Genomic DNA, 15,953 nt, shown 5'->3' with positions numbered 1-15,953 from the left:
ACAGACGTCTTTGACAGGAATCAGCATTTGTCTAGACTATATGCCAGTTTTTCCCTCGCCCTTTCGAATCCTTTGCTGCAATTCAGTGGCTTGAGTTTGGTTGAATTCCAGGATGATTATTTTGTTCTTTTTCTTTTTACGAGTTTACATTTTTTCGTTATTTTGTTTAAGGCAGACTAAACCATCTCTCGCTTGAATCACCTGAATATAAATACGCAAGACTTTATATATGTAACAAACTGAGAGCATTATAATTAGAAAGAATATTTCGCTAATTAACTTGCATATCATGTTTCATAAGTGTTTCCATTTATTTGAGTTACGATCAAATGAGTTTAGTTTTGTTTACATCAATTTAGAGATGTGTTACTCGTTTCAGCCAAGTCGTCCATTTTCCTTCTGCAGTGTAGTCAAGGGCTCTCCAGTAACTTTCCAAGCTCTCTCTGACTTTTGGTGGAAATTATGATTAGTTCGCACTCAATTTTATAAGCACGTTGATTCAATCTTTGCCTTTTTGCTGCTTTAATATTCGATCTACTTGAACTGCATAATTAGTTTAGTCCAATAATCTTATATTTATCTGATGAACATCAGGCGAGCCTCCGCCAGAGGTGGTGTGGCGGCTGGGCAGCCACGTGGTGGACAGCAGCTGGGAGTGGCCACGGCCAGGTCTGGCCACCAACACCCTGACCATCCCTGAGCTGCAGCGTGAACACCTGCACGCTTCACTCGTGTGTGAGGCGCACAACACCAACCTCACCATACCCGTCACCACCATCGTCACCATCGAGATGAACCGTGAGTTGCAAGTCACGGTATAGGCATCACCAACCTCACCATACCTAGATACACTCTAGACTTATCCATACTTCAACTGGACGCCGAAGACATCAGTGTTAAAGCTCCAACTTATAATCTGATTATCCTAAACTGTAAGCCAAACTTTAATCCTAAAAGTATATTATATAATCGTTTACGCTGTTCCTCTATATCCTCGGATCCCGCTACATACGAACTACCCTCAGGTCATACTTAATTACGATTCTATATCGCATCGTTTACTACCAAATCTTAACCTTTTACAGTCGTGCGTACGTGTATACGTTATTTAAACTTTTACTTAGAGCAGTTGATGCTTAATTTACATCATCGCCTCATTTTCAATGAATTTAGTGAGCTTATTCGTATTGCATTTTCAATTATATAAACAAAAATAATAATAATAATAAATAATTATTAATATTTAAATATTCATTGAATTTCTGCTGTCATTTCTCAGCGACGAAGATTTAAATGCAACCCGAGGTTGACTTAAGACTGAATCTGCTTTGATCGATGCTGGATAACAGCCGATTATGTTTCCATTATTTTAGAGAGAAGAACATGAAGTGAACAAATTAAAAAGGCGGTATTGCAAACATTAATACGAGTGCATCGATCACTACAAATCAGGCATTGACTTTTTTTGCTGAGACACCTAGAAATAATACCATTCCTAATGTCCCTCGATCTATTGTTTGAAACGAAAATTAATTTATAATTTACCCATAAAGATAATTTAATGAAAATTTAACATATCTTCACAGAAAACGTTTCGGAGTTCAGCCACATCGTCTGTTCGGAAAACCCTTAATAAAAAACAATAGATTAGCAAAACCGAAATTCGCCGAACAGAATTTGAAACCTTAATTGAGGAATAAAAATTATGATAACGTACGGGTAGACAGGTTTACTTTTCGTGCACGCTTTGCTTTATAAAAAATATCAACGCTGAGAGCACAAACGCATATGTACATCGACTGCGTGCACTTGATCATCAATAATTAGTGGTAAACTTAGCGTTTATCATCGCTCGTGAGTTGTATCTTTGATGCGACGTCTAGTTGACTAATTTGAAAATAAAGACGACAAGACACTTCTCCTGGGGAAGCTGGCCTGAGAAATGCAGGCTCTTCATTAATTCTCTTTAAGGGCGACGGTAATCAGGATACGATGCATTTTCTAATTTTGCCGGCCATTGCAAATTGATGACGTCGTCAGCTTAGCTTGCTAAGACGTCATGAATCTTCAAACCATAATTCCAGTAACACAATTTTGTGGTTGAATTCTTATCAGATCCAAATGATTCAGTAAGTCAGTTACAAAATACACATAAGAAGGACAAATTATTAATCCTGTATTTATCCAAAGTTGAAGCTATTCAAAGTAACGTTTACAAATTCAATTAAAAATTATTATACATGAAGATGGACAATCATTGGCGCATTCCTTACGCCACATAACGACATGACAACAATAATTATTGCTTATCGTCACGCGATCTCTCCCCATATTTTTGAAGCTGTGCCGGGTAGTCTAGGCTCCATCGTCAGGCAAAGCGGGCGTTCATTATGTAGCGGCGCAAAGATGCGCTGCTTTGGACCCTTGATTATCGCCCGGAGAATGCGCGTGTCCTTCCTGTATCATAATAATGGCTAAGTGCGTCTTTGTGTTATCTTTGTTTGGGGCAATAAGCCTGATGAGCTTTATGAAGCGCTAGATCCCTCTTCTGCTTATTACCAGCAAGTCCAGCCCGCAGCTTGAGGGGAGATCCTGTGCTCCCCACATATCATGATGTTTTCATTAGGATTGGACAATGAATTTCGGATAAGGATTAGAATTCTCATCGCTATGCGGTCAAAATTTTATGCCTGTATGCCATTGTTTCCTCCAACGATTTATGAGCTGAGGGGACGTTAGACGTGTGGGGCAGTTTAGACTTGCACAAGTTGTGGTTTGATGTATCTCAAATCTCTTATCTTGGCGCAACTAATAGAAAATAATTTTGATAACCTCACTTATTTAGTCCCTAGGATCGGAAATTTTTTTCATAGTGAATAGAACAAATTTGTTCCGCAATTATGCCGTTTCGCAGTAGTCTAATCAATAATGATTTGTTATCCTATGAAAATCATACATATAGAATCAATCTTCTTTCACAAAAACCTTACAAATTTTTCCGTTTATCCTCTTCGTTTACGACTTTCATCAAACAGAGCGTGTTATAGTCGAGTCAATTTTCTACTGTCGCATTCGTTAAAACAATGCCTAAAGATTATTCTTTTGCCTACATTTTAAGTATAATAGCTCTGGCTTGCTGCTGAGCTTTTTGTGCACACTTTGAACCTATAATAAAGTATACGCGCATATGACCTTCTTTTTAGCCTAGCGCGCATAGATTGGTGCTGCAAACGTGCAGTGGAGAAAAACATGGCTACAGCCATTAAAAAAAGATTTTGCTACGACCATACGATAATCGTATTTTTTGCTTATGTTTAAACTAAACTGCTACGTTTATGCAAAAAATAATGCAAGGTGACGAAATCAAAATATATTTTCTTGTATCCTTTGCATAGTTAAGTACCTGTTAGTTTTATCCAAAATAGATATTATTTATTGTTTCAAAATATACGAATAAAATAGTTTGTCTTAGTATATATTTATAAAAAAATAATAAAGTAAAATATTTGTAGATATGCTCAACTACCTAGAAAAGCTCTTTTTCTTCTTCCAGTATTAGTATCACTACTTACTTCACCTTCTTCTAGTATAATTAAAAGTAAATTATTGAGATCTAATTAGATAGCTTCAAAAAGTCGTTTTACGCATGCAGAATGTGACACACACCAGCATACAATAGAGGCGCTATACATAGAGGGACATTCATCCTAGACTTTGGCTGACAGAAAGACGTTGCGAATGTCTGTGTGCGTATATAAATAAGTTCATCACATTATGTTCACACTGGAACATATATACAGCGCATGCATTTTTTATCTTGATTAATTTGTATGAATACATATTTCTTTTCAGATGGCGATGACATTCAAACCTAATCATGCTCACTTTACTATAAATTTTATATTGCATCTAGCTTGAATCTGAAAATCGATTTGTTTAAGAATCCTCTAAAAGGATTTATTGGGAGGGCGTCCACATGAAAAAATATTATCGAAAACTATAATTTCTAAAAACTATTTAATAGTGTTTTTTATTTCTCACCACTACTCCAAGCATCTTTCTGTTTTTTTCAGCGAAAAAATGATATCGACATGATGTGTTCCATTGCAGTTTCCTAACTTTGCTGCATCAGGAGACACAAAATTCAAAATCAAATTTTCATGAAGAATATCATGGTAGTCAACAAATAATTTATCATTTTTCACATACCTTCAACTCATTACATCCCTTCCTGAAATTAATGCTCTATGAGCATTATGCAATTAAAGCTATATGAGCAAGTGATGCCGAGGAGTAGCATTTGAAGTAGGAAGTTAAATAACAAGCTGTAGAGTTTGCTGTGCCAGCAACGGTCTGATTACTTGACATTACTGTCTGAATCTAGAGGCCTCACGAGACCGCCACGACCTCATGCGTTCACAACACGCATTCCACGAGTTTAACTTTCATTTGTTTATTTCCAGAGTCTGTACTTCTAGGTGATATATATTTCAGACAGAAGGATATGACCCGAGGTAATGGTAACCCTCTCATGTAACGTTGTTTTTGTTATGCGACGCGTGCATGAAAGGCCGGTGATGCAGGACCGTATCTCAGCGTGAATATAAAAATTTGCTTCGAATGCAAACCGTATCCCGATACTGAATATCTGCATTCATAAGTTTAGTTTTACACATTTAGCATGAAAAAGAAGGGATAACTTTGAACATGAGTATGACGTTGAAAAGGTCACAATACTGCAGTTGAAGCACCGCTCGTCTCGCAGTAGCAGGAGTTCCAAGCAGGCATGCAGATATGTAGTTCCTGTTAGGCTGCTAGTATTTCCACCATTTATCAAGCCCATAAGATAGAATTAAAAACGCCACACACGGTGTCGCGGTTGAATAATGCTGTAGGTACACCATAACAATCAGAAAAACTTGTTTTCTTTTTTCGTTGGGAATGATTTGAGGAACTATTACATTCAGGGTCTGACTTGAAATAATTAGTACTGAAGTAAAGTCGAATCTTTGGTCATTAAATAATGTATGAAAACTTCAGCAGAACAGAAACAGAAGAGCGACATTAGGACGCTCGAAAAATGCCCGTGGTAATAAAGATAATGAATAATAATAGTGATGAGACACCTTTATTATTAACACTGGTAACATCTATGCAAAATGACTGCTTCACTAAGAAGGTATATTAAAAGTGTGACAGAAATGATGAATGATTACTGAACGAATATGAATGCGTATCTCCCTGATAATTAGTACCCATAATTTAGTGACATTTAATATTGCACTATACTTTAATTTAAGGCAAAAACAATTCCTGAATGTCAGTCAATAAGTGGTGCGTTATCTGTTTGAGTACGCCCAAACGTCATTGATTTTTGTCGACATTACATGCACTTTGTCAACAATAGGTGGTAAATGAACATGAATTCACCTGATGCGTGCACTAATCCGTGTTCTGAACACTAAATAAGAAAATTACGAAGCCATGTATCTCAAAAAAAAATATATATATGAGCGGTTAAATTCAGGCGGCTGTCTGACGCCATGCATATAGAAACTGATCAGTTACAGGAGCGTCGCTCCAGGAGCCCAGAAGTGGCACTCGAATTGCAAATGTCCCCGTGAGATCAGACGCGCTTTTTTTAAAGAAAACTATGGCGCCACTGAATTTTTTAATTTCTGAAAAGAAGTTCATATGAGAATAATTTTCCGACATATTTTTTTAATATTTCTTATTCCAGGGATGGACTTGGAGCTTGTTCAGTTGACAGCTCCACCGATAAACATTTTTTAATAGCTAATTGATTATTATTATTAAATTATTTTTACTAATAATTTATTATAAAAACTACACAATTAATACATACGAGTTCTAATGTAACGACATCAGAATAAAGGACACGTGGATTGGTCAAATTTACATTTCTTCATACACCGAAAAAGCGATGAACGCCTACATGTTATATGTCACACGATTCTAAAAAGCTTTCTGGGATGCCTGGGTTGAGTGAAATTTGTAACGATATGAATTCTTTTATAACGTTCATGAGGTGATGTAAGTCGACTACGATGGTAGTACTGAAATATAGATGCTGATAGAAAATTATACGAATTTACGTTTTTTGCGCCGCATCGATTTAAATTCTCGCTCATTTTCTTTATCGGCATCGATTTTGATGTCTGCAAATCTACCTATCCCATAGCAAATATATCAATTATTTACTGAACTTTTGGAAAATTTGCTTACATTTTCAAATATAGTTATAATGTTCTGTATTATCTTGCAAAACTATATTGACCAGTTTCTACAGTAGCAATGCTTTAGGAACTAAATTACTTACAATTTGATCGCAAAATAATTTGCATTATTTCATCAAGACTCATCATTCCTTGATGCCGCTAAGTTCAGTTCCTGCCCTGACTCTGATCATCCTGCGCTGTTGCTCTCACTGGCGCCTCCATGCGCAGTGAAGCCCGCCAAGGTGGCGATATTGGGCGCCCGCGAGCCACTGTCTGCGGGCCGCGACTACGAAGTCGCCTGCCAGAGCAGCGACGGCCGCCCTCCCGCGCTCCTTACCTGGTATCTCGACGGCAAGCTCATCGCCGGCACCGCGCAGCCTGTGAGTTTCACTTAAAACTTACAAAATGTTTCAGTTACGTATAAATCAATCATGCTTTAAGCCTTATGGGGAGCATATCGGTCAAAATCGGCAGTTTTTGACCTTGTCCGGTTTTTAGTCTCATCTTAAAGCTGACATTCTGAGCTATCCAACGGTACCAAAACCTCTGTACGTTTATTTATGCGTTCAGGACAGATCCCGCAAAGGAGGGGAGTGGGGGAAATTAGATCGGAGGAAATTCGCTGCCTAGCATATAAATTGAGTCTACTCGGGTTGCAGCTCAGTCACCCTCCTGTCATTGAACGGGGAGGTGTTCACGTAGCCGCTCCCACCATCCTTGACTGGAATCAAGCTCCAGTAACGCTTAGTTTTGTATCTTTGCTACATTGAGTGCCTATGCGAGGCGCGGGGACTTTGTCGAGCCCTCCTGAACATTCACACTTTTTGTCACGGCAAACCTATCTTCTCCTAGAGTTTTGAAGCTACAGCGATGAGACATATACAATTCGATTCGTAATGAAAAGATCTTGCGATTGTCGAGCCATTTTTTTCTCGATTTCGTTTTAGTTTGGATTATATATTGCAAAATGTGGGAGGGGGAAATGGGGGAAGTTTCGAAAATTCGAAATTTTTCAGAAAAATCATCATAACAAGAGAACCAAGAAAAAATTGAAAAAGTGACTCGACAATCTCTAGATATTGTCTTTATAAATCGAATTATACGTGTCTCGATGTTGTAGCACGATATTTGTAGGAGGAGTACAGTATTTGTTCTACAGTACCCTCTTTTTGGCCGTTTCTATGAATTTCACGTTTTCTTTCACTTTTTCGAAAAATTCACATGAACTAAATCGTCGCCTTTTTCGATTTTACATATATGTAACAAGTTTGGAGATGATCCTCCCCTAAATATAGAAAATAGATTTTGACCGATATGCTCCCCTTAATTTGGAATTTACGGGCTTATACTTTTCACGAAATCTTCTGGGCTTTGCGTACTTTCATTTTTGCCAATTTCATCTTATGATGGCATGTTAGTCTGCATAAATAGTCTGCGCAAATTGCATCAAAGCAGTCCACTCAGCTGAAGCAAATTGCACAAAAGTAAAGTTGTCCTGACTGTCTTTCTGAGTCACCTCGGCTTTCGAGTGTGGTAAAGTACATTAATTTCGATTTTATCCAGAATTAACTAGGTTTAATAAGGATAAATCTTCAAGTTTGCTTTATAAGATAAGTCACATCCTTATATAAACCACACGCGTTACAAACAACGAGTGACGGGCGCCGACTGAGATCCAAGCAATAGAAAAAATAAATTTAAAAATAGTGAATTTTATTTGTTAGTTAATTTGACGGAATGGCTCTGTAGATTTCATTTCATTTTTCCTTTCCAGCGTCATGTTCTTTCAAACCTGAAAAATTGGTGAATGAATGCGGTGAAAAATACCTTGAAAAAGTTTTATTTAAATCAATCAACTCGACGTATGTAGCTTTTGTGAGCTCACAATTTTTCTCGTGAAAAAAATTCACTTAAAAACAAAGTTTCTTAACATATCAATTTCATCAAATGGCAAACTTGAAGCGTGAATTATAACGACAAATTTCTGTGTTCTGAATTTGTTAACGCAAATTCCGAGGTTAGAGTTGTTGGTTTTAAATAATTTGCCTCAGTGTATGTACATGTACTGTATATGCCCTAATTAGCCCTCTACCGCCCCGTGTCACTGTCCGGGAACATAACTTTTACATTGAAGTTATGCGCCAGTTATTGACTGTAGCGACCTGACGACGGTTGTTCCCTGTAGAGGACATGTTAAAGTTGTCGTACACGGCAGCAACCGTCAATGGAAGTGATTTCGCGCTCAGTGGATGGTTATACGTTTCAAGGGTCCGAGGTGTGACAGTTATGCTCCAGCTTGCCATCTTTACCTAATCATGGACGAAAACAATGGTGAGTTATGATGCTGCGAATTTTTATAAGCTGTTCTCATGAATCTAGGTCATGTCTGATGTATTCGGTTTCTCTTTTAACTTAACAATAAACTTTTTTTGTGTAATTCATTGTTTGTCACTGAGAGGGAACATCAGGCTCTCCACTGCATTTATTGTCTGTCACTGAGGAGGAACATCCGTCAGGTGATTGTATCATGTACATTTATGGAAAAACTGCATGGTACAATATTGTATATGCATGCTCATTCAGGTGAATACATAGTTTATGAACGATAAAATGCATTGAGTTTTGATTATAATTCAATGAAATACTCTCATTGGATGTACATAATCAACATATAATCCGTATTCTCGAATTCAATTCAAATTTTCACTTTCTCTTTATTTCCAGATATTTTTCAACCAAGTTCATTCTATGGGCGAAACACTGCAATGAAAATACAAGAATCAGCTATTGACAGTGATGGTCCTAGCGATTGTGACGGAGAAGATGAAGAAGTTGGGGACCTAACTTTTGCTCCTGAACAAATTGAATTAGATATTGAAGACGAGGATCATGATGATGAGCCCAGTGATGAATTTCCTAACGATGAAACTGTAGTTTTGGAACTACAGGCTGATGAAAGCACCGGTTCGTCCAGAGCTACACGGACAAAGAGGCATATTTTAGCCCCGCAGTGGTACAATAAAGACGGTGGGTTCACTCAAGAACCTGAATATCAGCTGCCAACTGGGACCGAACCCTGCTGCCACGAAGTGCAACATCCGTACGAATATTTCAAGTCCTTCATTACTGACTCGTTTCTAGAACTGGTTGTCGAACAATCAAACCTTTATTCTGTGCAAAAAAATGTGAATAAACCTTTGGGGCTTACGAAGAATGAGCTCGAACAGTGGATTGGCCTCGTGATGTATTTTTCTATAATGAAGGTATCTGACACACGAATGCATTGGTGCCGTGACATTATTCAGAAATATAACAAATGCATGGGAGGCGTCGACCTGGCTGATAGTCTTATAGCGCTTTATAGAATCTCTCTGCGATGTAAGAAGTTCTATATGAGACTTGTATTTCATATGTTCGACATGTGTATAATAAATTCCTGGAAACTATACAAAAGGGATGCTGAAGATTTGAACCTTCAAAGAAAAGACATTCTACCGCTGGCTCATTTCAAATTATCGGTTGCTAGTGCACTAACAGCGAAGGGTAAAGCACGACCAGCAAAACGTGGAAGGCCATCACCACAGGAAAGTCAGAGTTCAACCCCCAAACGTCTTCGATCTGGTCCCGAGAACATTGTCCGTTTTGACCAAATTGGCCACTTTCCTGTTTTGGAAAAAAATAGAAACAGGTGCAAAAACGACAAATGTACCGGTAAAAGTAGATTTGCATGCAAGAAGTGCAAGGTAAATCTTTGTATAACAGTATCTTCTAACTGCTTTGCCACCTACCATCGAGAGTAAACTTATCAAACTGAACTTTGTAACAACGTGAATAAAAAGGACTGTATATGTTTTTCAAGTCAGAGAATCTTGGTACAGTACATTTTTGTCATTACCTGATTGTTTGTCCATCCTCATATTATAACAATCTAGTTCAAATTGAAATATAATACCTTATGTTTGTATGTATGCCTGATGTTCCTCAAGAGTGACACTTAAATTACTGCCTTCTGGTGACCAATGTTCCCCCTGGGGGACATATTATATATTTTTTCACTATGCGTCAAAATGAAAAAAGTTATATAGATATGATGTTATTGCATCATCAGTAACACGATAGAAAGAAGAAAAAAATTATTTTTCCAGGAAATCTTACATCAGACGGTAGAGGGTTAAGGGTTCTTATCACTAGAAGAAAATCCACGTCGGTCCGGGTAAAATCAGCACGGGTGTTTGCGCTATCTCACTGCAAGGCAGACTGGAGCTTGGGGTGTTTGTAGAGCAACCCAAGCGGGGCCTGTTTGTCCCAAAGAAAACGGAGTGTCGTTTAAGGGGGACTATGACAAAGTTCTGCCGGGTATAGATGATGTAGCTGAAGGGTGTGTTTGAAGCTGACGAGCGTCTCAGAGCGACGTCACAGTGTATGACTGTACATTGAGCATTGAGTGCAGAACTTGAGAGTATGACTGCTCAATGGTCATTGAGTATAGAGTGCAGGACTTGTGAGTATGACTGTACATTGGGCGCCGAGTTCATGACTGGACATTATAGCTCAAAAATTCTGGTCGCATACTCACAGCACACACGCTCAGCAGTATTGATGTCTGGTGTGTTGGTCTGATTTTTGCAGGGTTAATGTCACTCACAAACTATTAGGCTTGACCCACTGGTGGGGCACACAAGCCTGGCAAGTGGGTCGAGACAGCGGGTAGGCATTTTCCAATTCGGTATTGCGTCCATGTTCAAAAATTTCTCCTTCCATCATCCTCAACGATGCTCTCACATTTCTACGCAAAAGCCGACACGAAACCCTTTACGATCTTATTTAATGCTGAAGACATTTTTCCACCGAGCAAAAAAAATAGTATAAATCCAAACTGCAGTTACCATACATCTTCCATATCTCCACTTCCCGTTCTCCAGCTGAAGGCAGACAACACGTTCGACGACGCGGCCTTCAAAGCAACCACATTGCAGAACAAATGCAGCGCTGACGCGAAGTTCAAAGCCGCCTACCCAACGTGCAAGAAGTCCACCATGAAATATTTGAACGTAAGTAGAAGCATGTGCTTATCTACATATTTGCTTTAGAAACAAGTGCTACATTTTCTATATGTATTGCTTAAATTTTGAAGTAACAAGGAAAAATTACCAACGGTTGCTTATAGTTCGAATGAAAGGAAAAAACCTCTTTCTTAGAAATTCAATGATGTCAGACCACTGCACCAAACAGAAGAGATCACTGAATGTCCGTAAATGTTCATTTCTTATGCTTCGTGTTTCACGTTCCAGTTTAGCCGACTATTCGTCTGTCTCTCGACTGCTATATTAACCGGGTGATGTCACGGAATAACATGGACGGTTGATGTCACGGAAGAAGATTGAAATGAGCCAGAAGAAGACGAACTGAGCATCAGAAAACTTTTCTTCTTCCTTAACCCATTCATTTCCGCTTAGATGGATTGCTGAGCAGGAAATTGTAATTGTTGCAATTTCGAATTTCGGGATTTCTTCGGTTATGTTTGTGGCTGTGTTTTAATATTTGTTTTTGCGGATTTTTTAGAATCGAGTTTCAATCTCCCCCATGAAATATTCAGGAAAAGGACGGTAGGATGCATTTACTATATATCCTATTAATGACCATTTATCCGTGTGCATTCATTATTCACGAGTTATGCTGCCACGCGCAGTTTTTGGGTTATAATGTAATCTATTATGTAACAATACAATAAATGATTTGAATGTTTATGTGTTTAACATCCTGTCGGGTTTAGTTGTATTCATATTTCGTGTGATGTTTTCGTGGGGAACGTATTACAGGGGCCGATATTTGCAGCTCCGTCATAGTACGTTTAACGTCCATATTTGTACGAACTTGGTGCCACCTCATAGTGTTTACGTCTTTATGGTGCGACTGCTCCCAGATACACTTAGACATTTTTTTGCCCAGACATTTTTTGTGATACTTTTTTAGACATTTCTTTTGCCTCAACCCAATAGGATTCTGAATGCGAGCTGAAATGACAGAGCCAGCTAACAAATGGGATCGAAAGATATTCTATTACTGAGTCAATAAGGCAAATAGTCGAACTTTAAATGAAAGCCGCGTAATATTTGAACCCAGTCACATCCCTCTAGCCTTACTTACCTTCAACGCAAGACCAAAGCAGAAAAACACGATGCCCTGCTGTATTGAGGGTAAACGTATCAGCAGCGTAACAGAAGACTATCGACGATAGAAATTATACTGTGAAATAATGAAAGTAAACGCTGCTAAATACTTAATTTATTCAAGAGTTTGAAAGCAAATTAAATGCCACCTATATTCACCATATTTTATAGAATAAAATGTTCCGGAGTCTAGCTCTATCATCAGATCGACCATCATTGAATGCAAGTACAGATAATTATAAGCAATTAATATTCACGTTGCAGACTTAAAGCTAAAATTAAAAATGAAAGACAATTCCTATTAACAAGTTCTACTGGATCAGAACTGAAGGCAGCACACTAGGCACCTGTTTGAAAATGAGGATTCTGAAATTCCTAAGTCAGACACTGATTATGGAAGCTAAAGCTTTGAACTCGCTTTCGAAAGCTGGGACTTTGCACCGCCCCCCATCATCTCTTAAAACTGAATGAATGTGCAGGTATCATGTTCGCGAACTCTTCCCATAATGCTCAGCCAGTCTAGAATATAAGTTGCCTTACTTCATACCAGCCTTCACTCATCCGCATTGCGCACAACTGCATTTGTAAACTAGAGACGGTCGCATCAAGTCAGGGATGTCTAACAATCGGCCTAAAGTTTTTCTCATTTCCGACTTTATACTCGCCTGTGAGTAGAAGGGTTAGGTGAGCCAAGTCATGCCGAGATGCAAGCTGCCCAGCTGCCCAGAGGCTACCTTTCAAGCCTTAAGGTGCTTATTGACCTGCGAGTATTCGCACTCGAAATATTTCGATGATTTATTCTTCAGATGTGAGTAGCTGATGCGTTTGCGTCTGAAGCAGTTCAGGGGTCGGATTATCAAAACATCGCTACGTACACGTAGCGACTTACGTGTTGCGTAAGTGCTGCTATGAAGACGTAGATCTAACGGTGGTGTTATCAAAACATTTGCGCGGGAAGCTACATATACAAGAAGCTGAACGTTACTTAAGAGGCCCGTTCACGGACGCTCCAACTCTAAACTCGGCACACTGGGCGAGAGCAGCGTAAATTTCAGCGGGAGCGTCTGGCAGCGTAGTGACGTGGCCGAAGGTGCGCGAGAATTGTGAAGTATGAGCTGCACATTAATTGTGCATAGATTTTTTTAGTTACGTCGAGGTAAACATTTTCATTACTATTTAAATTCTCCCTATTTCCCGAGTTAGCGCAAAATTTCTCATCTTCACTGCAGACAGCGGCTTATTTTTCACTAATAGATGAACCGTTCGTTAGGTAAGGGTATCTGCTCTCCCCTACGAGCTCACCACCACAATTGTAAACGTCGTTCGTTGGCGGGTTGGCACTTTAAACCCTGCCCCTCACCCCTCCTCACCCCCAAACACAGAATGTCACTCTACATTTATGCCTATAGTCCATGCCCAAGTTTTGAGTCTGTTGAAGCAATATGAAACTATTGATTTAATAGAAACACAGTGACTTGTGATATAATTTTGTCAATAATTCGACATAGGTATAATATGTAATCGTGCTAAACGGTGCTTTTGGGGAACAAATCAATTGAGTTCATGCAGAACCTAATTTGTTTTCCTTTTGTGTTGCAATATACAAGCAAATGTTGAAATTCATATTCAAGAATTTTACGCTCATTCACTAAAACAATATCTTCATGCCTTTTTTATTCAAAATTATGTTGAGGTTGACAATCCAACCATTTTTCAAGCTATGTACACAAATTCCTTCCTTTCTCTGCTGATAGTCGCAACTCCAATTCTCAGTATGATCTAAATTCTAGATAGCTCTCTAACAAGTCCTCTAATTTTGAATGGGATAGACTAAATTCGATAGACTTATGTTGCAATTTACGATAATAAAAAAAATCCCCACATGAGAGGGATATTTGAAAATAAAATAAATTGTGTTTTTGTCAGATCGATTATAGAATACAGGTTAATAATGAAGAGGTAAATTGGCCAGCCAAGCAACCTCGAGAAAACACCGGAAAATATGCGCTGGAGCTGGACCAAACGGGAGACAAATACCAAAGTCATCAATCATCCGTAAAACTCGCCAGAAAATTAAAAAAATTCGCGTAAAGCTGATAATTCAAGAAGAAGTTTCAACAAGTTACTGCGCAAACGCATGACAAGAGCATTAGACCTTTGAACAGAGAATTGAGGCAGATTTAAACAGTTTTCGAAAGGTATATTGGTAACTAAATCAACTGATTATTTTAGTATTATATTGTATAGGGCAACAAGGGGCAGCGCGCCCTCTCCTTTTTCAAACTAAAATTTTTTTGAAGTTTCAATTGATACGAGGTGGTTCTTTGTTTTGTTTAAAAGTACAACTAATGAGGAATGTATGATGTGAATTAGACGCCTATAAGAGTTATTCAATTTTTAATGAAACACTATTTTGTGAAAAGTGTCGAAATGGGCCCATTGCCCCACCCCTGGGGCAATGGGCCCATGGGCATGGGGCAAGGCGCCCACCCTTGGTCCCTTTACCACAATTGCATATTTTTCGTTTAAAAATGATAAACAACACTTTACAGTTAAAAATAAGAAAATGCAATAAAAAATATGACATTCATTCATTTATTAACAACTCAAAAAATCATATCCTTAACTTGAAAAATATACTCTTGGCTTAAAAATCTATTACTGACGTAAAAAAAATGTTTCAATGACATAAAAATGTATATCCTTGACTTGAAAAATATATCCTTGCGATAAAAAATTCGTCCTTGACATGAAAAAATGTATCCTTGACTAGAATAAATATATTTAATTGATCAGAAAAAACTTCGTTCCAGTTTCGTCCATAATCCAGATATTATGTGCAGAGAATTCGTACGTAATCGTGATTTCAGCCAACACCATAAAAATTCATCAACTTTGGGCTCATTGGTGTTGACTGAAATCAACTTTTGGCAAGGCATGAGTCAATAACTCGATAAATGGTCATAAATACTCATAACTAGAAACTTAACCTGATGCCTTGAGGCGGCAAATGAAAAAATCATGCAATATGAAGTGTGATTTGTAATTCAAAAAACTGTCGTAGTTTTGAAAAGGTCATTGAGACAAATCTAATGATGTATAACACAAGACTTCACCATGGGCGCTTTGCCCCGTGACACGCGTGGGCCCGTTGCCCCACTATAGGTATCATTTCAATTTATATCGTGTCAACATTTAATTTTAAAAGCTAATAGTCTAAACTTGATCTCAAAATTATCCCTATAAATATTACTTTCAATATATATATCACAGTAACTTCAAAAGTAACTTCAAAAATTAACAGTTATCGAAAACAGTTTTATTTAGCAGCAAAAAAATTTTATCTGGGCTAAAACAGTTATTCACAAATAACCAAATAACACAAAAACATAGGAAAACGTAAATCCGTACACTTCATCCCAGTGAAACTGTCGAGCGGCGGTAGAGAACACGGACCAATATCTGCCATACTTAGCGAGAAACCCGCTAAGGGCCCACGACCCGCAATGGGCTCGCTGCCCCATGTTACCCTATAATAAGTGAG

General features: G+C 38.2%; 1 protein-coding gene and 1 long non-coding RNA gene across 2 annotated transcripts in view; both read left to right on the top strand.

The window, feature by feature from the left end:
* Positions 1 to 6,634, top strand: part of LOC108669124 (synaptogenesis protein syg-2-like) — a 30,963-nt gene extending 24,329 nt beyond the window's left edge. The window contains exons 5-6 of the mRNA XM_047880775.1: positions 595 to 798; positions 6,468 to 6,634. Of these exons, the coding sequence (XP_047736731.1) occupies positions 595 to 798; positions 6,468 to 6,634 (371 nt within the window). The remainder of the gene's footprint in view (positions 1 to 594; positions 799 to 6,467) is intronic.
* A 4,281-nt stretch (positions 6,635 to 10,915) lies between these two features.
* Positions 10,916 to 11,984, top strand: LOC125177982. Its single transcript, XR_007156738.1, has 2 exons — positions 10,916 to 11,290; positions 11,531 to 11,984. It is a non-coding gene; the product is annotated as an uncharacterized LOC125177982 (long non-coding RNA).
* The last annotated feature ends 3,969 nt before the right edge of the window (positions 11,985 to 15,953 follow it).

Source organism: Hyalella azteca, unplaced genomic scaffold (assembly GCF_000764305.2).
Source record: "Hyalella azteca isolate HAZT.00-mixed unplaced genomic scaffold, Hazt_2.0.2 contig6188, whole genome shotgun sequence".
Taxonomy (NCBI): domain Eukaryota; kingdom Metazoa; phylum Arthropoda; class Malacostraca; order Amphipoda; family Hyalellidae; genus Hyalella; species Hyalella azteca.
The sequence above is the reverse complement of the archived record's forward strand: the minus strand, read 5'-3'. Positions and strand labels throughout refer to the sequence as shown.